Source organism: Mastacembelus armatus, chromosome 4 (assembly GCF_900324485.2).
Source record: "Mastacembelus armatus chromosome 4, fMasArm1.2, whole genome shotgun sequence".
NCBI lineage: Eukaryota > Metazoa > Chordata > Actinopteri > Synbranchiformes > Mastacembelidae > Mastacembelus > Mastacembelus armatus.
Window position 1 is genome coordinate 18,146,485 of NC_046636.1, and position 25,337 is coordinate 18,171,821.

General features: G+C 40.1%; 1 protein-coding gene across 1 annotated transcript; it reads left to right on the plus strand.

The window, feature by feature from the left end:
* The first annotated feature begins 3,289 nt into the window (after positions 1-3,289).
* barhl2 (BarH-like homeobox 2) lies at positions 3,290-6,089 on the plus strand. The gene is made up of 3 exons (XM_026305269.1): positions 3,290-3,839; positions 4,549-4,774; positions 5,777-6,089. The coding sequence occupies exons 1-3, from the start codon at positions 3,290-3,292 to the stop codon at positions 6,087-6,089; spliced, it is 1,089 nt and encodes a 362-aa protein (XP_026161054.1).
* The last annotated feature ends 19,248 nt before the right edge of the window (positions 6,090-25,337 follow it).

A 25,337-nucleotide genomic window follows, 5' to 3' on the forward strand; every position in this document is an offset into this window, starting at 1 on the left:
TCCATGGAAATAACCTGACTAAACTGCTAAAAGCCCATAACATACATATATTTGATATTTTAATTCAAACCGCTCAGCAAATCCCTAACTGGCCTCACATCCCTCCTGATTGGATCCTGCTTTTCATGACGTTGGTCACAGTGTAATTTAAAAAAAAAAAAGAGCCCTCTAGTCTGTGATCATCAAACGACACGGACGATGCAACTGTTTCTTTTACAGGGCGGTTAGATTTAACTCGGGAAATAGGCTTCGACTTGTTTTAACCTGCACCAAGTCTTGTTTTAAAAACTTATCGTCCATACCTGTGTGCACCTCCGTCTGCTCCAGCATCTTCCCCGCAGTCACTGACTGTCTGGCGAAATGCGCGGCGTCTCTCTGTAAACGCTGCAACTGTGCAACCCAAAGGTCTCCAGCGGTGAAGTGACAGCTCACACGCGAAGCCGCCGGACAATCAATATGGTGCCAGCCATCATCGACCATCGGCTCAGGCCGATAAGACGATATCCTAACTGGTAACATTCAATTTGCTCCTGCGGCGCCTTAAACCTAATAAAGCGATTGATTGTTCCTGTTCCCGGCTGATGGGCGGCCCGTGTGCGCCTCTCCACACACTGACTGACACGTTTAAACATCGCTTTGATCCAATCTGAGAGATTTGTAGGGAGCAGGATTTAGGAAAGGGCCTGATTACAGGCTGCATGTGGACAGAATATCCTAATTGGCTCTCCACTCTAGAGATAATGTCTTTCATATCTGTGCCATGTTGTTGTAACCTAATCTTGTTTCTATAACTGTCACTTCGTTTTAGGCGGAGCTCCACTGCTGGATGACTGGTTAATGGTTATTTTTAAGGCCGTATGAATTTCAAGTCAAGTTGTCTGCCTGGACCGTGAAGCAGCTCGGCCCATTAAGGGGCAGCTGAGGCCTCCCTCTGCTCCTGAACTTCACTTCCAGCAGACTCTGGCCTCGCTTTGTCGCCGCCTTGTGCTCACACTTTACCTGCATCTCATTCGACTGCACCCAACTGTACAGATTCATGCTTCCAAATAAATACACCTTTTTTTTTTAATATATATTTTGCAATGCAATTAACAGCAACCTTAAATTAAGAGCATTTAACTCAAACAGAACGCTTAAATTAAGCCAGAGACGGAACAGAGTCTTTCCATTGAAATCAAATTGGCTCCTGAAGTGAAAATAAAAATAATTTGTGAGGCAGGTGCCTCAAAAATGTGCTAAACAGTCAATGGTAGAGCGCAGGTGAATAATCAGACCTGACAGTTAATGAGAGGGGGATTTATAGCTGGGTGACAATTCAATGCATTATTAATAAAAGTTGAGCTTTTTTTAATTATTTTCTGGTGGAGAAATAAAAAAAAGACATATACGAAAAAGAAGTTCGAAAGCAGACATGCATTAATTCGTAGAAATAATACTATTAATGAAATTGAAGTGTGGATTTATTATTAATGCTTATAATATATTTCTTCTCAATGTTCTGCATATAAAGATCGATTGAATAAACATAAATAAAAACCTAATAAATGCGTCGCTTTAACTGATGGAGTTGGTAAAGTCCCTGATTATTGCAGTTTATAAAATGAACATTTAAAACAAGAACAAACCTACAAGTCCGGATTTCTGAACAGCGTCAACCGCACGACAGTCTTCCTCTGTTTCTCATCAGTGATCACTATCTGCACCGTCTTTACTAACGACCTGCTGTGGAAAGAAGGAAAAGGAAATAATAATGACAATAAAAATAGTAATAAAAAGCCAAACCCGCTTTGTGACTCTTCCCAAAGTTCCGGGGGGGGAAAAAACTGCGGAGGCTGCGGAGGAAAGAAAAATTCTAGTGAGAGAAGCAGCACAAGTCCTGAAAAAAAAAAAAATGCACGCATTCAGTGGCATTTCCCATGAACAGACATCATCCAGAGAGTGCGCGCACACACACGCAGCTGCAGCTTCTCCGCAGACACTTTGTCAGCTGAGCGTTTTCCTCCATATCCCCGCACATCCACGTCGGGGGAAAAGTGCTGAATTTCCACTACCTTTGAACGCTCATTAGCACCTCATAATGACTTTACTAATTAGGATGACATGGTTATTAACAAGATGCGCTGTCATGACAGTCACCGCCACTCCTCCCCACTCCTAAATATGTCGACCTCGCGGCTCTCAGATTATCTATATAGATAGATGCCATCCGTGACATGGCGCCCGGTTATCAGGACGCGACCATGGTTTCCAGTTTTTGGATAGATTTTTTTTTTTTTTTAAACTAATGATTTCTCATTTTAAAGTTAGGCCTGAAATTTGACCAAAGTCAAAATGCGCAACAACTGAGTCTTTTACTCGCAGCTTGTTGTTTTGAAAGATTTAACACTCTGGTAAGAGTAAGCAAACCTCAGTAAAGTCTGTGGAGAAAGGAAATGTTGATCATTTATCCTCCCATGCTGCACTGCCACTAAGGACTTCAGCCTTTTTAGACTTTATCAAATTTACTTCGAGCTCTGAGTCGTTTTCTCTCCTTTTTTTTAAATTTCCTATACTTCCTCAGTCTTTTCTGTCGCAGCTAAGATATTTCATTAACAATGTGTCCGGCATGGCCTTAAAGCACATACATGTGTTTTTCCTCCTTTTTTAAAGAACTGTACTAAAATTAAACTCAATTCAATGGTTGGTCTGAACTGTCTGGATAAAGAAACAACTCCCTGATTGGTGAGGTGCCGGAGCCGGTCACGATGTAAGCCAATGGCAGGGGAGGGAGGTGGAGGTGGAGGGGGGTGGCGGGGGTTGAGGGGGGGCGGGGACGGGACGGGACGGGAGAAAAGGCGTCGAGTGTTTATTATAAAGGAGAAAATATTAATTCCCCTCGCCGTGGGCCGTGACGTCAGTATAGGAAGTCATTGTAGAGCAACACTGGAGCGATTAGCAGCAAAAGGGGGAGCCTGATGTCGAGGAGTCAGCCCTATGTATATCTCTCTATACGCCTCAACTTTTAACACAAAGTTCAATATCCAAACACAAAAAGGGACGTGGACTACGCAGACCCACACTTTGCTTTTCCGCATTTTCACTGATTGTAACATCTTGGAGCATAGGCTACCCGAGCCGCTTGTAAACGTGGATTTTGTTTCTCTCCTGGGTTTATTCCTCAGCTCTTTTCCCTTTTTCATTTTTTTTTCTTCTTCTAACTCCGATTTCATTTTGACGACTTTCTTCTGATTTGCGGCGGAGGAGAAACATCTCACTGTTGTTATGAAGACTTCACCTCTCCTTTCTTAATATGGAAGGATCCAGCGGGTCGAGTTTTGGGATAGACACTATTTTATCCAGCGCTTCTAACTCTGGTAACCCCGTGCTAATGAACGGAGATTTTCGGCTCGGTGACAGCAGGACAGCGGATTTCAGGAGCCAGGCTACCCCGTCACCATGCTCGGAGATAGACACTGTGGGAACAGCCCCCTCGTCCCCCATCTCGGTCACCATGGAGCACGCCGCCGATCCGCATCTGGTCCAGGACAGCCTTCAGCATCACCACCATCACCACAACCAGCCGCAGAGTTTGCCGCTGTCGCCGCAGCAGCAGCCACTGGCCGGGGCCGGCTGCGCCCCGAGGACTGCCACCTCCTCGTTTTTAATCAAAGACATTTTGGGCGACAGTAAACCGCTGGCAGCCTGCGCACCTTACAGCACCAGTGTATCCTCACCACACCACACACCAAAACCAGAAAGTGCCACGGCTCCGGACGGCTTCAGGCCCAAGTTGGAACAAGACGAAAACAGAAGCAAGTTGGACAAAAGAGACGACATTCAAAGTGAAATGAAATGCAACGGTAAGAGCACCGAACTATGGTTTAAGGCGCCTTTTCAGCTTGTTGGAGTAGTTACTGAACATGTCAGTCCTCTAAGGTGAATTATCATAGGATAGGGCTACATATCTATAAAAATGTAACAGGGCAGACATTGCCAAAATATTCAGTCTAATAATAATAACAGTAATAATAATAATGCTTCCCAGTCAGATTCTTTGTCTTAGTTCTAGCTCCTTTATCAGTCTAATAGATGTGAAAACAGATGTAAGCCTGGTGATCTTCCCCGTGCGCGGGGCCTCCCTAGTGGGTCAATTAGAGAGATTATTGTTCTTCCTAGAGGGTGGATCACGGTGCACTGAAAAACAGCTACAAATAGAGATGGATTGACATATTGATTTCTCGTTTTCTGAAGGAAAAGAATCCCCCCCCCCCACACACATACACATAAAAAAACTTCATGTGACAAATACACAAATTTTTCTTTTATTGCTAGTGTATTCTGTTCTCTGTCACACGCGTCTCAGCACTTTGAGAAAGTGTTTATAGGCCACAAGTTAGTGAGAGTTTGACGAGGAACGCTGATGGTGAGCAAATATCTCCGTATAGACAGGTGTTTGGTTGTTTTGTATAGGCCCAGCATTAAAAAAAATATACTACACAACATATGAAGAAATAGGCCTATAATGTGTAATCGCTGGTCTAAATGCCTGCGTCCTACCCGTGTGTTTAGGGACTAAAGAAGAAGGTGACCGGGAAATCTCCAGTAGCAGAGACAGTCCACCGGTGCGCACGAAAAAACCTCGCAAAGCACGGACAGCCTTTACCGACCACCAGCTCAACCAGCTGGAGAGGAGCTTTGAGCGACAAAAATACCTCAGCGTGCAGGACCGCATGGACCTGGCCGCGGCTCTCAACCTGACAGACACACAAGTCAAGACCTGGTACCAAAACAGACGGTAGGCAGCTATCCTCAGCATCATTTACAACAGCTTCCTTCATTCCTGTAAAGGGAGACCTTTATTACTCCGACCATGTAAATATCAGCAGTCCTGTTATTAAACACAAAGCGCTAGTTCCTCCTTTTTTTTTTTTTTAATTAGCCTTAACATATTATGGGAGTTGCTGCATTATTTAAGGCTACCGAAATTCCTGCCTGTAGGCCACATCTATCATTAATGTCATTTTTAAGTTGCTGAATTATTTTTTCATACTCACTTTTTTTTTCGTTTGTCGGTTCTATATTTGGCCACAGCTATTACTTAACCATTTTTAACCGAGTAATGAGTGCACTGAGGAAATGCAGGCATGCAAAACTTTGATTTTTATTGTTGTTGTTTTGACGGAAGGCCCGATTATTATCAGCATTGAGAACAACTTAACAAAACAAAATAATCTTCTTTATTTAATTAGTTTAATAAAGGTAGACTATAGTCTTACACATTTGAGACTGACATTATGACAAATTCATAATTAGGTCTTCTGTCATGTCATGTCAAGGTGTATTCAGCAGAAAAAAAAACACGATTTCCTAAAAAATGTTATTTTATTTTTATTTAAAGGCTTCTGTGTTCTCCTGTATTTGTTATTGTTGGGGCCAAAGGTCTATTATTTTTTTGTAGTAGCCAATACCTTCATATCTTCTTGGTATAACTTCTGAAGTGTCCTTAAGTTTAAAAAATGTAACTACTTTATTTTTTAAAACAGCATTTTCATTTTATCGCTGCTTTTCAAAATAAAAGTTTGATTTGAATACTTTATTATAGAGCATATTCATTAGCGTTTTTACCGGCTCTTGCACATGTATGAGAAAAGGAAGCTCAGATAAATTTGGACTATCATTAAAGAGACCTCAGTCTTCAATAACTAGGTGTCTAGTTGCAATTAAGGGGGCTGTTTGGGAATTAGCAAGAGAGCGGGGGATTAAATTATTCATCTGTTGTATTTTGATCTGATCTCAGGACGAAGTGGAAGAGGCAAACGGCGGTCGGATTAGAGCTCCTGGCTGAGGCAGGAAACTACTCGGCCTTACAGAGAATGTTCCCGTCGCCCTATTTCTACCACCCGAGCCTGCTGGGCACCGTGGACAGCACGACGGCGGCCGCGGCGGCCGCAGCCATGTACAGCAGTATGTACCGGACTCCTTCCACGCCGCACCCCAGCCTCCAGAGACCTCTCGTCCCGAGGGTGCTCATTCATGGCCTTGGGCCCGGGGGGCAACCGGCACTAAACCCCTTGTCTAACCCCATGCCCGGCACACCGCATCCGCGGTAAAACACGAAAAAAGACGAGAAAAGACGATGACCAGAAACCTGGTTGAACATGTGATGTGAGTAACTGCATCGGAACCACATTGCTGGACTTTCCCCTCCCTATAACCCCTTCAAAATAAAGAGACACACTTAAAGACATTTTACAGAAGTAAAGGAGGTATTTAATATAGGCCCAGATAGCCTGAGCCCAGTCCGAAAGACTTTGTGTCCGGGCCGAGACAGACCACAAGGACCGCCTATGTCTGATTGTTTGTTTGTTTGTCTTTTGTACAAATACACTTACATTAGCAAATAAACTTATAAAGTTTATTAGATGGAGAAGAATGAATGAATAAAGAAGTAATCCTACTAATAGAATTGTAGACGCTTCTATTGAAACTTGAGTCTAAATTTCTTTTTTTTTTTTAATGCAAACGGTTCATACAACTGAAGATTTCAAAATCTGGACGTGGTTTTAATAAGATAATTATTGACATATTATAGATTATGAACTGGGTATTGGGGGAAAAAAAAGATTTACCTAAACCGTGACATAATTAAATCTTATTTTCGAAATCAAAATCTAGCATTTAGCCTGTGGTTTTTATTTTGGTAAAAAAAATCAAAAAAACAAAAACATTTTATAGAAAAAAAGCAATGAATCTGTGTAAACTTATGGCTATAGGACCATACGGCCTTTCAATTTAATTTGGTTTCGTACCAGTGATCACTGACTGGAGGTCAGTTTCCAAACCTTTACATTAATGTTTACTAGCACATATATACATATGGATGCGCAGCAGCTGATTGGTGGTGGGATGAATGGTTGGGATGAGTCCGCTATACTGGGAATGTGGCCTTGGCTTTGCAGCTGTTCCCTGGGAGCACAGCAGACAATAAGCCTGAATTTCTCAGCGTGAGCGATCAGGGGAAAAAGCCTGCAAGGAAAAAAAAATACTGCTGATAATCTCCTCGTTCTCAATAACCAATAGCCGATAGTCAACTTGTTTCAGGAAGTTTCTGAGCGGAAATGATCTCTAGTGAGTCTAGAGCACATTTAGGCCTATGGTGTAATTTCAATTTTTTGCATCATTTTACGTCATTAGCATTTTTGCGTCATCCTGCTTTATTTTATTTTATTATTTTTTTTATTTTAAAAAATCTGTTTTTATTGTTGTTTTTGCTGCAGGCCATTGTGCTGCATTTATGGTTTTCTCTGGTATATGCGCATTTTTAGTCTACTGCTGCGGCGAGATGCGTGCGCAGGAGGACAGATACTAAACAAATACAGCCCCGGTCTGAAATTAAATGTTATCAAAATACTTTGATTTTATTTAGCCTCCTAGAAGCGCGCACCCGGGAGAATGTGGCGAGGAGGCGGTTCATCTGAATTAGCGCCTCGGGGCTTGTTTGTTTGGGTTTCTTATCTCAGAAGCCATTGCTTATTACACTGAGCCAAATTGACCTTTGCTAGTTTCCAAACATGGACGACGCATGTAAACCTTCAGTAGCACTCTATTTATTTTTTACACCTTTTAATTTTGCATGTAGACATTCAATTTTAAAGAGTTTCAGCGCTTATGTCTGTGCTGTCATACTGGGGGCTAAAACACTACTGCATTTTTCATTGCAAGATTTGGGCTCTGCAAACACATAGCTCCAAACCCGCACACAACCAAAAACCTACCAGGCCAGCTGAAGCAGTAAACACGGGCTTAAGTTCAGCTGTTTCTTAATACTTTGAACACATGTTGGTGTAGCCTGTTTAAGCCTCCTGCTTGTCATTCACCGCATGGACACGTCTCCCCGTCATTTTGCGCAAAACAGCCCCACTGCTTTCCCTTTTTGCAGCTTGGATTTTGTTGCATGGGCACACAGACCCATTAGACTTGTTTTCGCCATTGAAACAAAGACAGGTCCACAGTTATCTTATGGCGAGCTGCGCATACAGTAGGCTACCGTTCAGAGAAATGGCTCTAGTTATCCATTCTCATTCAGTCTCAGGGTTTCTGGATAGAGCGAATACACACCAGGTTGCAGAATAAGCGATTGGAGAGCAGAGCTGTGGGATAAATCGTTCCCTTCTTGGCCTTGGAAGCAATGGGAAATGAAGGCGAATGCAGCTCTTGCCTATACCGCCAGTGTTGAAAAATATTAGCCTACCATATTGACCCTACAGCTTCTGCCCATTACTGCAGTATAGTGCGGACGCATGTTGTTCATATGCATGACTTCTACAGCATTATTTATTTATTGCACTCTGCGGGTGGGAGGGGGCAGTGGGTGCCGACGGTTGTGCGGGCTGTTCCAATTCATTAATAATAGCCTAAGCCGCACCACCGCACTGAATTAATAGGCTGCTACCATTTCACACAACCTGGTCATTTTGAGAGTTGCAATAATCTGATTTTCTTTTTTTTTTTAAAGTTAGTAAGTCCGGACATTTATAGCTCAAAACAAAGCAGCTATCAGTCAGTTTAAGCTGGGCCACAGTGCGTGTGTTTTGTTTTGGCATCACGAAAGTAAAATTATTATTGTTGTTGTTATTTTTTTAGGTTAAAAGGAGAGAATATTATTTTCGAGCGGTCAAACATAAACGCGACATATGCAGTATCATAGGAAACTGCGCTGATGGAAGATGAAATATCCTAATGTGCTTATTTTAAACTTTAACTCCATGTGAATTCGCTGCTGAGTCCAAATAGTTTTGGTGAAGATGAGCAATACTTGAGAAAACACCGGTAGAAAAAAAAGGGCAGCAGGCTTGAATAAAGAGGATTAGGCCTTTCTTTTACATGGCGCATATTATCCAGAACAGATGGGCTTTAGAGAGTCGTTTTCTTCTTCTTGCCTTAAGGAACCTTGTTGGGCACTTTAATTGCCACTTTTTCCAACTGATGTAATGGTAGGGTATCTTTTTCATTACAATAATGAGGTAACACTTGCTCTCCTTGGCCTCTCATTATCACATCTCCTACATCACTCACTAAACACAAATTTAACCCCACCTTTTCCCCCAAAAATCTTTCCCTTAACTTCTCCTATACATCTTGTACACTATAATCAACAGCTGCTGTCTCCCGTCCCCATATCCGACTGTGTGTCGATGCGCCGTTGCAGCGGTTCTTTTCATTAAGAGCCTGCAGGAGAATTTAAAGCCCTGCATAATAATGCTTTGACCAGCAGCGTTTACGAGGCATATCACATTTTAAACCGGTAAATTATTCCTTCAGCTGGAATAATGCATCAGATTGATGCACTGGAAGCTTAGGTTCTTTGCTGGTTTTTTTTTTTTTTTGGTTTGTTTTGCCACCCAAACACATGTATTCATCAAGTTGGTGCAGTATGGACTGATCTTAGTCCAAAATACATAAAAGCCAACCTAAGAGAAACTAGAGTTAGATGGTCAGCCTTGATGTGTTCTCAGTGGGTACTTTTCTGGACTATTTTTCCAATCATCAGCAGTCTTTGAAAAAAAAAAAAAAAAAAAAAAAAGTACCTGAGGGTGTGCTTCCAATTTTCCTATAAACTTTCTGTATTAGACTCTAACTGTAAGATGCTAGGAAGAGGTGTCGTTTTCTGAAATAATGGTTGAAAAGAAACAGGCAGCACATTGTTTCATTGTCATCACAATAGTATGGACATCTTTGTGTGCAACATCTTTGGTTAATTTAACAGAAAACTATACAGATGAAAACAATCTAACATCAACATTACACATGCTCTTAGGGGCTCGTGAGAAGCAATGTATAAACTTTACCCTGCCTGGACATTACACACATTAATCATTCAATTGTTAGTTACGTATTTAATACAAAACTTATTATTATATACTAACCTATCATTATAAAACCCATATCATTCCTGACAATGTCTAAGCAGACAAATTACCCAAAATTTATTTTACATGTCTTATTCGTCCATTTTGCCTTAAATTTCATTTTGAATTTATTCTTATTAGGGGTATAAGGAAATCCATAGCAGTTTATCTGCAAATTTATTTTGTTCCTGAGATACAAAACACACACACAGGTCAAGGGATGAAAGTGCATAAAATTAACACTAACACTCTTGATCAGTTTTTCTTTATGTGAACAGAGTTGACAATTTCTCTGACCTGGCAACCTTTTTATCTCTAGTACCTCTGAGCTGATGGAACAAATTAGTGATAAGAAGTATCTATGATTAAAAAGGCTTTACAGCTTTCCCATAGCTAAAAATGAGCAGTGAATAACCAATGAGTAGGCTGTTGACACAGAGGCTGTAAGCCGTCCACTAGTCATTTCATAAACACCCACCTCACAGCTGAGCCTAGACTAGCACGGACATCTGCAACAGTCTTGCTGAATGATGCTGTATGGCTGCGACATACCATAGTTTAAATGGCCTCATCATTTCACCAAATCCAGCCAGTTTCCCTCTCTCTTTTTGTCAAGTGACAGGACAGCTGATGGCAGAGAAGCTCCGCTACCTTTCAAGTTTCAACCAGGCGCCGTCACATGCGACCGCACAACCTAGAAGAAAAAAGTCTGTCAGCAGTGATGTCAAAAGCTTCAATTTTTACAGAGCAATTAGGGGTTTCATCACAGCGGAGTGATGTCAGGATTCATTACGGCTCAGCAACAGCTAATTGCTTCAAGGTTAAAGTAACAGATCTGACGGCATTATATTTTAAGTGACAGACTCAAATTCTGGTGGTGTTTCACAGAGTACAGCTCTGACATTAAGGGAGGTGCTTGGGAGGATGGGGGATGAGAAGCAACTGAAATTAGTGCACATTAGTATTATGATTGGTTGGAGCAGCATTAAATCTCTAAGGAACATACATAGGGACTGGTGTTTGAAACAAAGGACAATGTAACATGCACAGTGCAAACATCCTTTCAAGTACTGAATTCTTGGATTGTCTCTTGGCCTTTGTGGATGTGAAGTATTACATAGAGAAAACCTATTGAAAATATCATTTTTGTTAGGACTTTGCAGTCATCTAAACTCCTGAGCACCTTTAAAGTTCTGTCCAATCACTGAAAATTATGTACGCAATGTCCAACAGCAGCCACGATTGCTTGTGACTGATTAATATAAGGCAATATCCTTGCAACCTTTGGTATAGGTTGCACGAGTGCTTTTTTTGTTGTCTCTAATAGTGTTATTTGATTAATTGCGTAAGGCCTGAAAATGTAATATTGCAGTATTTTACAAGAAAGAAGCAAAGAAATCTAAAAGTTAAAAATAAAGTGTATTTAGCTTTTTCTTATATCTTATATGGGCTTTCATTTTGTGATTCATAAGACTCATCTTGTGTCATCTTTTCTTTTAATAGTATTTAAACTGAAAAACCTGATTACTTTGGTCACTTGATGGCAGCAGTTTGTGAACACAGCTCTGACATGTTACTTGCTTATATGTCAATATGGCTAACATATTATCAAACAGCAATCTCCCAACACGTGCAGCAACATTAGCATTCATTCAGACTTGTGGTCATATGGCCACCTGGCAAATGTAAATCCAATATTCACTTTTATTTTAGCCTTGGCTTGGGTCTCCACCACCTCAGCTCCTTAGCTGCTAAATGCTCTACTCTATTCAGGAGCTAGCTGCTAACTCTGACTGTAAACAGTGCCATAGGAGGTGTGAGACCAAACCAAAACAGTAAAGTTGGGGGCAAGACAACCAAAACAATAAGCTAAAAGACACCATAAGAGCTTGTCACTATAAGCAATCCCTTTTACATACTAGTACAGTAGTCACACTGGACCTGTTGTTAATATCAAATTATATTATATCATTTTTAAAACAGCAGTGAGCAAAAAGCAGCAGAGAGCTCCAGCTTCAGTCTGGTGCCATGTGAGCATCCTTGTATTTAGACCTTTTCATAACCTGATGACCCAGTTTAAAAGGAAAAATTAAATGAATATGAGTGAAATGAATTATATCTTGGGGCATCTATCTAAGAGAGCCACTGGAGTCATTTCTTTTCAAATGAGCAGTTGTTTACCCTTAGCTTTTTTTTCCCTCTTAAAGAAGAATACCTGATCCTTTGAACTGATTGTTTGTTTAACCACTGCTGGGAATCAAGCATCCCCGAGGTCTGAGTAAGTGTTGATCTAAGGTTGGATTTGAAATAGCCTAATGAGGAACTCTTTGGATAATTAGTGATAGCTGGAATGCTTGTGGATAATTTGAGTGCTTCGCCACCCTGTACGAGCAATACGACAGGGAGGAAGGCGAATGATGAAAGAACGGAAAGATCAGGGTTAATGAAAACTAGCATGTCAACTTGGTCCCTACCTGTCTTCTTTCATGCCTTTTTTAAAAATCTTTTACTCCTCTTAAGATGCGTTACTGTTGGTGTAATGGAACAATTAGCAGTGTGGTTTATTGCATGGATAAAGTGCTGCTGGGGAGAGCAGCCGCTACAGCTGGAACTGCAACTAACGCTGTGGTAATTAGAGTCAGGAAGGTGTCTAGTGGTGAAGTCCAGCAGGAAATGAGGAGGTGGGAGTTGGGCCTATGGGGAGAAAAAGACTGTCCCTCTTCTGTACCCACTCGGCAGTCAGTGGGAGACCACAAACAAGAGCTGTGCCCAGTTCAGACAATCATACAAGTTTGGACTGGTCTGGACTAAACCACCAGCAACTCTGCTTTTGATAGTTTTTACGGTTAATCTGTTGTGTGTGTGTGTGTGTGTGTGTGTGTGTGGGGATGATTGTGTTTATGAACACACTGAGCAGGCACTGGTGTTGGTAAAGACTCAGTCTTTCGATAGGAAAGATTTGTCATTTGTTGTCATTTATCATTATTCCACAAAACAACATAGTCAATTTATTAAATGTCAACTGTGTAATAGATGTACTAAAACTAATAACAGAGTGATGAGACAGATCTGTTAAGATATGATTATAATATTATGTACTCTGTAAATAACAGTCACTTCATGTAATAATGACAAATAATATCTCTGCAGCAGTAAGGAAAATAAAAAAAAAAAAAAGCTTGTCTAAACAGGACCACAGCCAGATTTGATTTCACGATATGGCAAAGCGAGGGAGACATTAACCACTTTTCCATCATGTTGTTTGTTTTTGTTTTGAATCACAAGAATAAGCAGCAAGCACTCGCTGGAGGTTGTGTTGTGGCACAGTTAATTACATTTTTAAATTAGGGCTGTCTTCAGATCAACTTGGTGAAGAGTGACACTGAGCACAACATTAGGTGCGAAGACAAGGACTGATAGGAGTTTACAAGTACCTGTGATGTGCAAGCACAGGCCTGCCGAGTGGTATAATGTGATTAGGAGTTTGTGCTAAGCACTGTCTGGCCCTCTTACCACTTTACCTCTGTGAGCTTTAGGCCAGAATGCAAGTTGTTGATTGGCACAGCCCTTCTTCATATTTCACAGCCATCATCTCCTGCAAGAACCGGAGTGACTGTATTTCTAACACATGCATAGGCAGACATATGTCTGTATCTCATACATATAAAATGGTGAGAAACTTGGGCATATGCGTACGCATAAATAGCTAGAATTGCTAAAAGTGTTGCTAAACGGATAAGGAAAAATTGGATCGCCAAGGGAGTCAGAATGGTACATTGAAACAATTGTTTTGTTTTTCATTGGCTGTTGGAAATAAACAAGAGCTTTTCTAGGGACAAAACTGGTCTTTCTCTGCATTAACTATGGGTATAAGCTTTTTTTTATAAGGTTAGTTTCCCCATAGCCACACAAAGCAGCCACCCCCCTAGTTGAAGCGATTTGCTGTTCACAATGCCTCAGCTTAACCAGCTAGGTCAGGTCAAGTTGACTCAGACAATAGGGACTTTAGTGTCTCACCCACAGCACAGAGTGTCACAGAAACAAAGCAGCTCACTGCAAGTGGAGCAAACATTTCATAAAGTCGTGCCCCCAGTCTATAAATGTCTTGTCTAATCTGTTATTTCTCATCAGACAGACTTTTTATTCATTTTTGGATTTTGTTTAAAAAAGTCAATATTTAATAAAATATTGCGCCATATTATTCCAATACACGGAATTCTGTTTATGATTTTGATACACATGACCTATTTATTTTACTGATATTTTATATTATGCATAAAAAAGAATCCTGGTATGCTTTGCTTGAGTACAATAAGGATGCAATGAACTCTGTAGGACTGCATGATTATTCTGTCATTGTTGATCAGCTCTAATTAAAATGATACTGTCATATTATTATCACATTAAGAAAAGTCTGTCTAAATGAATGACTTAGAGCAAGCAAAAACTGTTATTCCAGTTCATGTTGAAACACTGTTTGCTGGAAAAGTATTCTTGCCTATTTGTGTGCTTTCAGCCATAATGTCCAGTTTCATAATAAAGGACATGAAACAGTGCTAGATGATTGAGAGGGAGACTGAGATGCTGGTAATCATTTATTTAAGTCATTGTTTAGATGACAAGGAGTCACTGACATGGGTTTCTCAAATGTAAATATTTTCATGTTTTGTTTGATTATCTCCTTTTTGGACTGGTTTGGACTGTTAAGTGGACCAGATATATGGAAACATATAGGATGGTCAATTTTAGTTCCTTTCTGAGATTTAAATAAAAAATAATTTAATTTAATTTAATTTGAAAAATTAATTGATAATAAAAACTCATTAGCTCCATTGTTGCTGTTAATTGTATGAGTTCTCTGAACCTCCACAGGCAAAAATTAGGTTTTTATTACTCTTACTTTTCTCAGCACATACAAATAATGTTTTATCATTAGAGGTTGCCATTCGTTGTTGGTGATCTCCTCATTTGACATGACTAGGGGAGAGGCCCAATTATAACAGAACATATGTGTGATAATAGGGAGATAATTGCAGTGTGTTCAGAATATCTATTTTAAGATCCAGCAACTAAGTCTTCACTCAGCTGCTGTCTTTATAGCTTGCTGAAAAACCTGTCTATCCATCCAACCTCACCGTATCAGCAGCTATCATATTAGATATAAATGAAATATAAACTAAAGTCACTCAAGTATACTACCATGCCTGAATGCAGGCATTCAAAGTGAATTCCTTGAATATATCACAGTGTAAGGCAGTTTTTTGTTGTCCTTACTTTATGGATGTGTGTGTCAATTCATATACAAAGGTCTCCCAGCAGCATACATGATGGCTGCATATAGCAAGAGATGAACATCTGATTTGTCACATTAGAAACGCTAATGTTTAAACCAAAAGGAAGAGCACACAGTAATGTGTTCATTCATCTGCATAAACACCACCTGTCCCGACACAGACAACTCCTCAAGCAGCAAAAGTTTAGTGGCAGCCTGTGTGCAAGCCAATCAGTAGGGGCCCAGCTGTGGTTTCATGAACCCGTAGCATTTTCAAGTGTCAGAAAGCGCTCTGAGTACTGTTGGTGGTGCTAGAGAGAGAGAAGACTTTCATTTCATGTCATCCGCCAGCGAGACGAATAGGCGACACGATAACAAAAAGAAAACAGGGTGTGCTATCACGATTGACATCCAAAGGTAATTTATGCTGGCCCTTTATTTACTCATGCAGCTTCCATATACACACTCAGAGTTGTTCTTGAAGGCTAATTTGGAGCATATTTGGCATATTGCAGGCCCTCTCTCCTTAAGAATTTCCATCATTTGTCTAAGGCATGAGCAATGTGTTATCAAAATCCAGAACAGCATTGATCACCCCATTTTTTTTTTTTTTTTTATTGTTATCATCCCTGGAACAGCTCCTTAGTGCCAAAGCTTTTGTTTGTTTTCCCTGTTGTTTTTTTCTGCACTGATACTAGAACAATACTGTCAGTTTCTCTCTTGACTTCTTTGCAAAAGTGGAATATGGCATGTTCCTCAAATCGTATCCGTAATGAAAAGGAAAGCTTGCCTCACATGACACCTCTTCAGCTGCATGGGAGGGACAAAGCTTGTAGTTTGTTTTGATGGTTAAAGAGGGGATGGCATCTGGCATCGTAATTATCTGAATAAATTACTGTGGAGCGCTGATAAATGAAACTGAAATGCTGTCAGATCTTGATCAGTTTGTTTTTTGTTGTTGTTTTTTTTTTTAACGCAGAAATACAGCCACAATTCTCAGAAGCTGTTTTTTTTTTTAAAATCATGTCATCTGCTGTCTTTGAATACAATATTTGGTCTTATTTTGTAAATGCAATTCAATTATCTATTGCTTTTGAGAGATGTAATTTAGTGCATAGTAATCTTTTTTTTTTATCTTTAGGGTTTTATTCGCAATTGTGATTTAGGCAATGGTCATTTCTTTCAAGTAGTCGACTTTCAAGGGAAGCTTTTAAAGGTAGGATTGTGGGTAAGTCGACTGTCACCATCAAAATCATACGACTGATCCACAAAGGGTCAATTAGAGATCATTTGGAAAAGAAGCTTTCGATTGCTTTCACTCTCATATTATTTGGTCTTTTGTTGACCTCTGCTGAGAGCAAATGCGGATTCTCAGACAACCAAGAGAGGGGCCACTGGCACTCTGCTCTTTCATCTAGCATTGTAAAGCACAAGTGCCTGTGTCCGCCAAACCACTTTAATCAACTTAATGCAATTGATACTGCCTGTTGTTATGAGTCTCTGGTCCAATTCAAAGAGGCACACAGATGGACGATGCTGTAGAGGCTTTTCCTTAGACCTCTGTGTCCAGCAAGTGCTGTGTGGGTTAGAGATGGAGGCATGGGGAAGATGGGGGTCATGGGACATTCAGACAACACTCAGACAACCTGTGTGCAGGGGCATGCTGGTTCCTCTCTCCTTTCCTTTCCATATCCACGTCTTTGGAAGAGCTATCCAGCACATCTGATATGAAATGTGGGTGATGGACCTTTGTTTAGTTCAAAGGTTCATACCTCTTTATTCCTAAGTCCCTTTGTGGATCCTTGGGCCTTGAAATATGTATAACTGTCCTTTTCATTCCAGCCATCTGAGGGGGAAATCAAAGCCAGAAGTTTCTGTGAGAATCAGTTTGAAATGTAGTGTCCATACAGTGTCATCATTTCTTAACCTGCTATACAGCACAGAACCTTTCATGACCTCTGGAACATGACTATTGACTATACATAAGCTTAGGAACAGCATCATTGATCACAAAAGTAAGTATGTGTTTCATATATGTATATTTACAAGTAAACAAGAGCAGATGGGATGATTAAAGCTTTGTTATTGGTCTTAATATACTGGTTTTAGCTGTTTAGCTAATGAAGAATTAATTGAATAGCTATACACAGTGCACGCAATGTTGCATTAAATACAGTATGAATTTAAACAATTAAAAAAAAATTTGGAGGAAAATTTTGGAAATTTACTGGAGGGGTAAACACTATTCCTCCATAACATATTTCCTTTATTTGGTGTTTTGTTGATGATGGTGGACAGCAGTGTCTAATTCTTCAATTCAAATTCTCCAGTACTGTAGATGTTCAGTTGTAGATGGTCCTTTGGTGAATGTTAAGGCCATAACATATGATTCACATGACTTTAATAACCATGAAAACCATTCAGTGACCATTTCATACCTGCAGTTGTTTCTCCACTTATTTGTTCAGGGCTATCTGCTAATTTGTCATCTGTTTGTGCGTATTTTGGTAGACTACAACTTGAGTAGTGTTGTTAACTATGTAAACTGTTGCAGCAAACAACTAAGACCCTTCAGGTGCTTCCATCAAGCAATTGCCACCTCCACCTCCATTATTTTCAGTGTGTACCTGGTGATAGCTACATAACATATGGGGTGTTAGTTATAACCTGATAAAAAATTCACTTTCTCATAAAAAACATGGCTCTGCTAATGTTTTCAAACACAATACTTAATTAGACTGTGTATTAAACACAGAAAGAAACCAGTGAGGTTGTATATGGGAGAGGAGAAATAAGAAAGATTGGCATGTGTGCTGAATGTAAACAAAATAACGTCATTAAGATGTCAGCAATTGTCATGTAATAAAATTATTAGAGTCCATGTATTGCCATGTATTGACATGTATCTATTTTCTGCTGTATAGAAGAAATTTAATTTAGAATTGCAGAAGCCTAACAAAAGGACAGGGAGAGACACACAGCCCTCCAAGGCATGACATTGTTTTTGACTTGGCAAAGTGCTGAGCTCAACAGCAGACCACTAACAAGGAGACAATCACCCCTGAAGGAAGGATGCATAGACAGGAGGACTCATCTTTAAAGGGAAAGTGATATGCACTCACTATCCTGCGCTTCGTTCCTCAGTCATAATAAATGTGATGGTGATTTTCTTACTGTTTCTCCTGCTTCATTTTATATTTGCGCTGTGGTTCAACATCCATATCAACTTGATTCCTCTTGACTATCAATAATTTAGCTTTTTCATGGAGTTCATTTTGAAAGCACTCAGTCAGATGAAGAAAAACAGCATCATCTTGCTTTTATCTAACATTGTGAACAAACCAATCTAAAGCATTGATGTTATTTCTTTGCTTTTTCGTCTGAATTGGAGCATTGATCCCAAGACACAGTGGAGGTTTTGTTTTTATCTTTGGATTAAGGAAGCATAGGTCTTTTTTTTTTTTTTTTTTTTTTTTTTTTTTTTTTTAAGATTGGAGAGAGCTCTCACAGGGGTCAAATAACAGATTAATAGGTCCAGTAATGAGTTCCCCGGAGTGTCCAAGTCTCTCTGACTTCCCCAACCTCCATTACAGTATGTCCTTTTATGATGGATGGTGGCAAACATCATTCACATATCTCAAAGAAAAATGACTGGGATGCCATTTGTATGAAGGAGAAACATCAGCTGTAGTGATATATTGTTCTGGTGTGATGTTCTCTTTTGTATCTTTGTTTGTCATCCATGCTTAAACTGTCACTGCTGTCTCCTTTTGTTGCGTGTCCTCACAGCAACAGGAATGTTAACATGCGCCTCTGGGTTTCTTAAAGGTGCTTAAAAAAAACTTGGGTTTTAGATCTGGCGAATTTGTCTGCTTTGATCCGATCACACACTTGAAAACAGGAACGATGAGAGACACCAAAGCTCCCCATTCTTTTTTCGCAACAAGTTACTTCATGCTATATGAGCCAAATCAGTTAAAAAGATGGTTTTAGCAATTCAATCTGAGACAACTCTCTCTTTCTATAATATCTTTGCATGGCAATTATGGTATAAGGTGAGCACAAGATTGTGCACGTAACTGATGTTTAACAGGCTGAATCGTTTCGGCGGGAGTGAAAACTAACTGTAACTCTATTTGTGACTGAACAACCGGATCACCTGAGAAAGCCCAGTCCCAAACAGACGCAGGGGTGATTTGCTTGTGGTGTGAAAGCAAAATCCAACCAACCCTGGGATAGTAGATACATGATTTAAGCATGAAAAGTAAACCAATGACTTATCTTGTGATCTCTTTAAGTCAGTATTAAAACTTGAAAAGTTAAATGTAGTGAACACACAGTAAATATTTCCCCCTGCAGTATTATGGTAAAAGAAGCATTTTTTTTCATCCTCTGTTCAACATTTCTCCTGATGGGAGGTAGCTTAACAAATGTTTCCCATAATTAGGTATTTTTTCATGAGCTCTTTGTGATCCCAGAGCATGCAGTTAAGTACAGCATGACTGGCTGTCATTTAACAGAACTGAATTTCCTGGGTTTGAGTCATGAAGATGATACAGTGTGACAGTCTCCAAAACTGTCAATGAATGAGCTATCTGTCAGTCCACATGACTTCATGTTTACTCTTCTAGGTTAACTTGCGAAAACTCAGCATTAGCATGAACCAAACCATTCGTTCATTTGTTCTGAGCAAATGAATCAAAGTACAGGTGTGAAAGCAGCCTTATAAAAACTTGGCTGTTGGCTTTGATATGCGTCCATCCACTGCTTGGTACGTACTTGTTATTCCACCTTACTATAGGGCACTCTGTAAGTTGGCATTGAATGTTGGTCGCAGGGTGTAGGATCGTCTAATACCGATGTAATAGTGGACTCTCTGATCACTTCAGTGCCCTGTTTTTGCTCCCCCATTATGAAACTGAGTCATTAAAGCAATTATCAGAGTAATAACTTGGGATAAGATTCCCAATCAGAAAATGTTATTTTTATGCTGGGGTATGCCGAGACATCATTCATTAAGTGCTCTGGAAGGTGGAAACGTTGCAGAAAAAGGAGTTTCACACCTACCCGCTCAACCCCAATTTATGGTCAGGCTGCTCTCATTGTAAAAATCTTTGATGAGCAGCGGGGAATGTTTAAAATCCTTAACAGTGTCGGCCTTGTCATTTCATGGCTGATTAAGAAGTGTCGGGAGCAGAGCATAATCAGCTGCCAGAGCGGCTCCCCTGGTCAGATATCTCTGTCCACCATCATTAACTGACCTTACACGTGTAGAGAGTAACCACAGGGGGAGGACAGACAGTGCAGCAGTCTCAGGAGACAGATCTCAGGAGGTGATTACATTATGCTACACCATGGAGCGAGGCTAATGACCTCTGTGCTCTTGCATTAATGGCCTTTGCTGTCACGTTATCATGTGGCAGAAGTGTATGTATGAAGAGGTCCTTACCTCTCTGAGACAGTTTAATCAGAAAAAGCTCTATTAATACCCGGAATGAGGGTAGATGTTAAAGATGAGCAACTTTGCAGCATGGCCCATAAAAACTTCCATAATCACCTTCAACTGAGCCAAATTGTGTTTGTGTCCAATATGCTTTGGACCACATACTTGGGTTACAGTGGTTTGTTATTCCTATAAGCAGAGTTAACTCTTTTATATTCATTTTATTTCCCATGTCCTTGTATTTAGTGTAGAGCTGGGGTGAGGCCACTTACAGAGACAAAATCGTGTGCTGACCTTCAGGAGGCTCTCGGTGGATATTTGCAAGATGAGTTCCATGGAAGAGGTAGGCATACACATTATCAGGTAAGCTACTGCATGTCTTCCTGTACTGCAGGAAAATGCACGTAATCATATACAACACAACAACAATTAGCAAAACTTTTTATGTTAAAGGTGAAAACAATGAATCTTGTTAATCATTGGGGATAATATGAGAGAAACAAACCAGATCAGTCAAACTGAAGTTGGTATAGGCATTTTTCACTTTGGTTAAAGCCAGGTTTCCCCTGCTTCCAGTCTTTGTGCATAGCTTGGCTAATCACATCCCAAATCTGTCCACACACACAGGAGAGTGGTATCCATTTTTCTATTTTCCTCTTTTAGCTTTAACACTATCACTGCCTCATTCCACATTCAGCAACAGTTTCTCTTACAGCTTCAATACATCTCATACAGAGAGGCAAAGCCTTATGTATCTTAGGACCTAATTTCAGAGTGAAAAGTTTTTGTTTTTTTTTAAGCTGACTGCAAATCAAGTTAGGTGTATTAATGGACATCTCCCTCGCTGTATGAGATGAGCACTAACGTCATGCTAAACTGTTTGTCTTGTGCTCTGGGTTGAGTTCTTCATTATATGGATCTTGGAGGATTACTCCAGGATTTGTGCGATTCCTCTGACTCATAATGTGAGCAATGAAAGCCACACTTTGGATGGCGGGGGGTCTATATTAAAGTGGAAGTGGAATATGGCAGAATGAAATGGAAAGATATGAAATCACATAGGCTTTTAAAGTCACATCCATGCCTTTTCTATATTTCTTAATATGTTGTTTAATGTAGCTAATACAAATTTCTTAGCAATGTTTTGCATTTGTATTCGGGTTAACCATTTTATCTCAATGACAACACTGCGGTTGTGCTGTTATTCACTCTGTCTTACCCATTATTCTCTCTGCTGTGGCTCACTATTCTTGTGTCAAGTGGGGCCATAACTTGTGTGTTTGGGTTGCCCCACCAATACTCATGTCAACACGCTTCTGTCCCTTCTGTGCAGAACCAAGCCCTGAAGGCAAATGTGCTCATTTACAAGGTCGAGGGGACACCACTCTGTGGGCTCATGGGTGTATAACGCAGAACATACAAGAAACTATCACATTATATTTATGTAAACTTAAACTATCCCTTGTTGGTGCTGTTTACATAGCCAATTTTTTGCTTTAAACCTGTGAATATGTTTAGCCTTATTTTTTAATGTAATTCATGCACTAATACGGGCAAAAAATAAATATATCCTTAGTATTTTTTTTTTTTTTCATTTGACCAGGCTCACAGAGGATGCAGCTCCTCTATAGCAGACAAATGCTGCTGTGTGATTCCTGCATCTTCAGCAGACCCAGGCCTGAAGGAAAAGTGTCGTCTTTGAATTCACTGCAGAGACACTGAGATCTGGCCCCTTTCTCCTCTCAACTTCCCCCTTGAAGTTTTTTTTTTTTTCTTAAAGCTGAAAAGAGAGCAGGATTGTGCTTTAAAAAAAAAAAAAAAAAAAAAAAAAAACGAGGGGGTTTTTAATCTGGGGAATGAGTGCTTTGCCATGCAGCCCAGCTCTAGAGAGAGTGCCAAGCAGGGCCGGGCAGTGTATTAATATTTAAATTCCAGTCCAGATAATCAATAGAAGGGGGTACTTCTGTGCGCTGTTACCCTCAGATGGGAAACGATAATAGGGAGAAAACCTGCTGATTAGCCTCCTTAGAAGCTCTCTTCTCTGTGTAGTGCTCAATACTTTAGGAGTGATTATAACCTATTGAGGCAGAAAACCTGATCGAATATAACCTCTTTTGAATTCCTTGTTCCCTCAATGGTGTGTCAAAAAGAGCATTCAGTGGTTCATGTTACAAAATCACCGCCTTTCTAGGTTATTCTCATTTCTTCTTTGCATATGGAGCACAAGAAAATTTTCAGTCAGCCTTTATGTCGTAACATAATGCTTTAATATGTGTGCTACTGCCATAACAGGCACCAATAGGGAACTTATATTTTATTCTTCTTTTCAGTGTACATAAAAAAATCCCAGCTTAGTCCTTTTTGTCTTTTGAATGCTTTGAACTCCTTTCAGCCTTTAGGGGGACTTTTTGTGCTGTGGACTATGGTGTGCATTCACTGTAAAGGCACTCAATACCGCAATAAGACCACAAGCAAAACTGAGTGTCTTAAGCGGGACCACACATCTAAGGCATTTGCATAATTTAGGGAGGGGCGAAAAAGAAAAGGCAAAAAACCAACCCTCTTCATTTAAGATGAGAATCGAAGCAATGCATACTTCTCTCGACCTATCGGGTTGCTGCATGTTTGGGTCAAAATGGCCCAACAACGGCCAAAAACCTGAGTCTGAGAATTGGAGTCTTTCAGGGAGAGATTCCTCTTTTTTTGTGCAGTTAAGGCTTTAGCCACTTTATTATCTTCTCATAACACAGTGTGTCTGAAAATCTGAATGTTTAAGAGAGGTCAGGATTTTTTGCCATTGTCCTCACTTAGTTAAAGCATCAGAGATAAAGAATGGGGGTGTGGGGATAGGTGGGGGTGTCAATGCTTTTCCTGAGGATAATATCTCGTTTGAAGGGCCAGCAGAAAGAAAAGCAGAAGGGGCTGAAGTAGTTTTGGTGAGTATCTTGAAAGAGAGCAAGGCCAAAGCTGAACTGCTCAGTTCATTTTCCACCTCACTGGCCGTCGTAATCCATCTTGGCCAGCTGCTAACAAGATTGAGTCTGAAGTTTACCTCCACAATGAGATAATCAGATTAAGATGCACAAAGATCAAATAATGACCCGGCTTTAGGGCAAGTTCAGCAGGCCCTTGATTGCACTGTGTGGTCCTTCAGGTATATTAAAGAATTCTAATTGTCTTGGCATAACATGTGTGACATTATCAGAGAAATATGTCCAAATGGACTCAGCTGAGATGGCCTACGATGCTTATTTCATGCTTAAATGTTTCAGGTGGCACCAATGTTTTCTTCTTTTCTACAGAAACACAAGAGGTGTTGCCTGCAAACTAAAAATATTTAAGCTATTAGGTTTAAGTTTCCAAAGTGATATATAATTGAGAAGTTTTGCATTTTCTAACCAGACCTCTCTCTCATTGTATACTGCTTTGCCTTAATAGAAGAACGGGATTACTCAGAGGAGCATACAAATGTGATTGTCTCACAGCAGATGGTGTGCACCGCTTCACCTTTGAGAGAAGTTAATTAAGCCCACCATATTGTGCCTATCCAGGGGAAAAAATGTAGATGAATATTGAGCAATTGAACCTGGTTTCTTTCCCAGTCCTCAGCACATGGGACAGAGAAGGCCACTGACACACAATTATGTATAGAGTTCAATTCATTTTCATCCACTTCCCTACTTTCTCTCCCCACATTTCCACAGAAGCTCCCGAAAGTTCGACCCTTACTAAATGTGCCATGCCACCACGCCTTCAAATTCTCATACAACCTCTGTTGTGTGATATCAAATGGGTCAGTGGGAGGGAACTTTCTCCATCAACAAGTTACCTTCCCTGACCTTACAAAAAAAAAACTCAGTTTTCACTCACATGTGCCCCTCAAGTTATATTTTGGTATTGGTTAAAAATAAAAGTCAGAAAACTTAACCTCTATAGCGAGTGTTTTCTACTGCAAGGTTTCAATAGTTAACCCATCAAACGCCAGCCGACTAAAGCGGCTACAGTGCGTATTCCACAAAACATCAAAGACCTGCGAGGTAGTGTTGAACTGCGGATTATTAAACCAAGTGAAGTCAGAATAACAAAATAGTGTTCAAAGTGCCCGATATGGAGGGAGAAACCTGCTGAGTGCAATATAAAAGTAGGGGTTAAGCTCTTTGTAAACTCCCTCCACTACGTTCCAAAGGTAGATGTTACATATGATTAGAGGAACTCTGCTGTGACAGTCACGGCAAGCTACTTCCGTTCCAGTTGAGCACTGATAATTTTTTAAACCCTCGACCACATGTGTGGCACTACTGTGTAGCTTCTTTTTCCTCTCTTTTTGATCTGGGTTCAGGGGGGGTGTGTGACTGCAGTTTTGTGTTAAAATGCGTACTTGAGCCATATTGTCTAAAGTTTAATAATGCTTAGTGTTTTCCAAAATACGTGAGGGGATAACTCAGAATGGCTGTCATTAAAGGTTCCTGTGGGATTTAATATGATACAGACATTATTTTTTCATTTATATACTCAGTAGGTCAAAGCATTAAAAAAAGATTTCTTTTCAGGAATAAATAGCTACATCAGAACCTGAACTTTAAATCAAAGCAGTCAGTACCTTGTACAACAGTATTTATATGAATTTAATCACTGCATGAGTGACCTCTTTTTTTTTTTTTTTTTTTTTTGTGTTTATGATCTTAGGTGTAAATCACAGTGTGCATAACTGCAAGCAATCAAGGGGCAGCTTGTA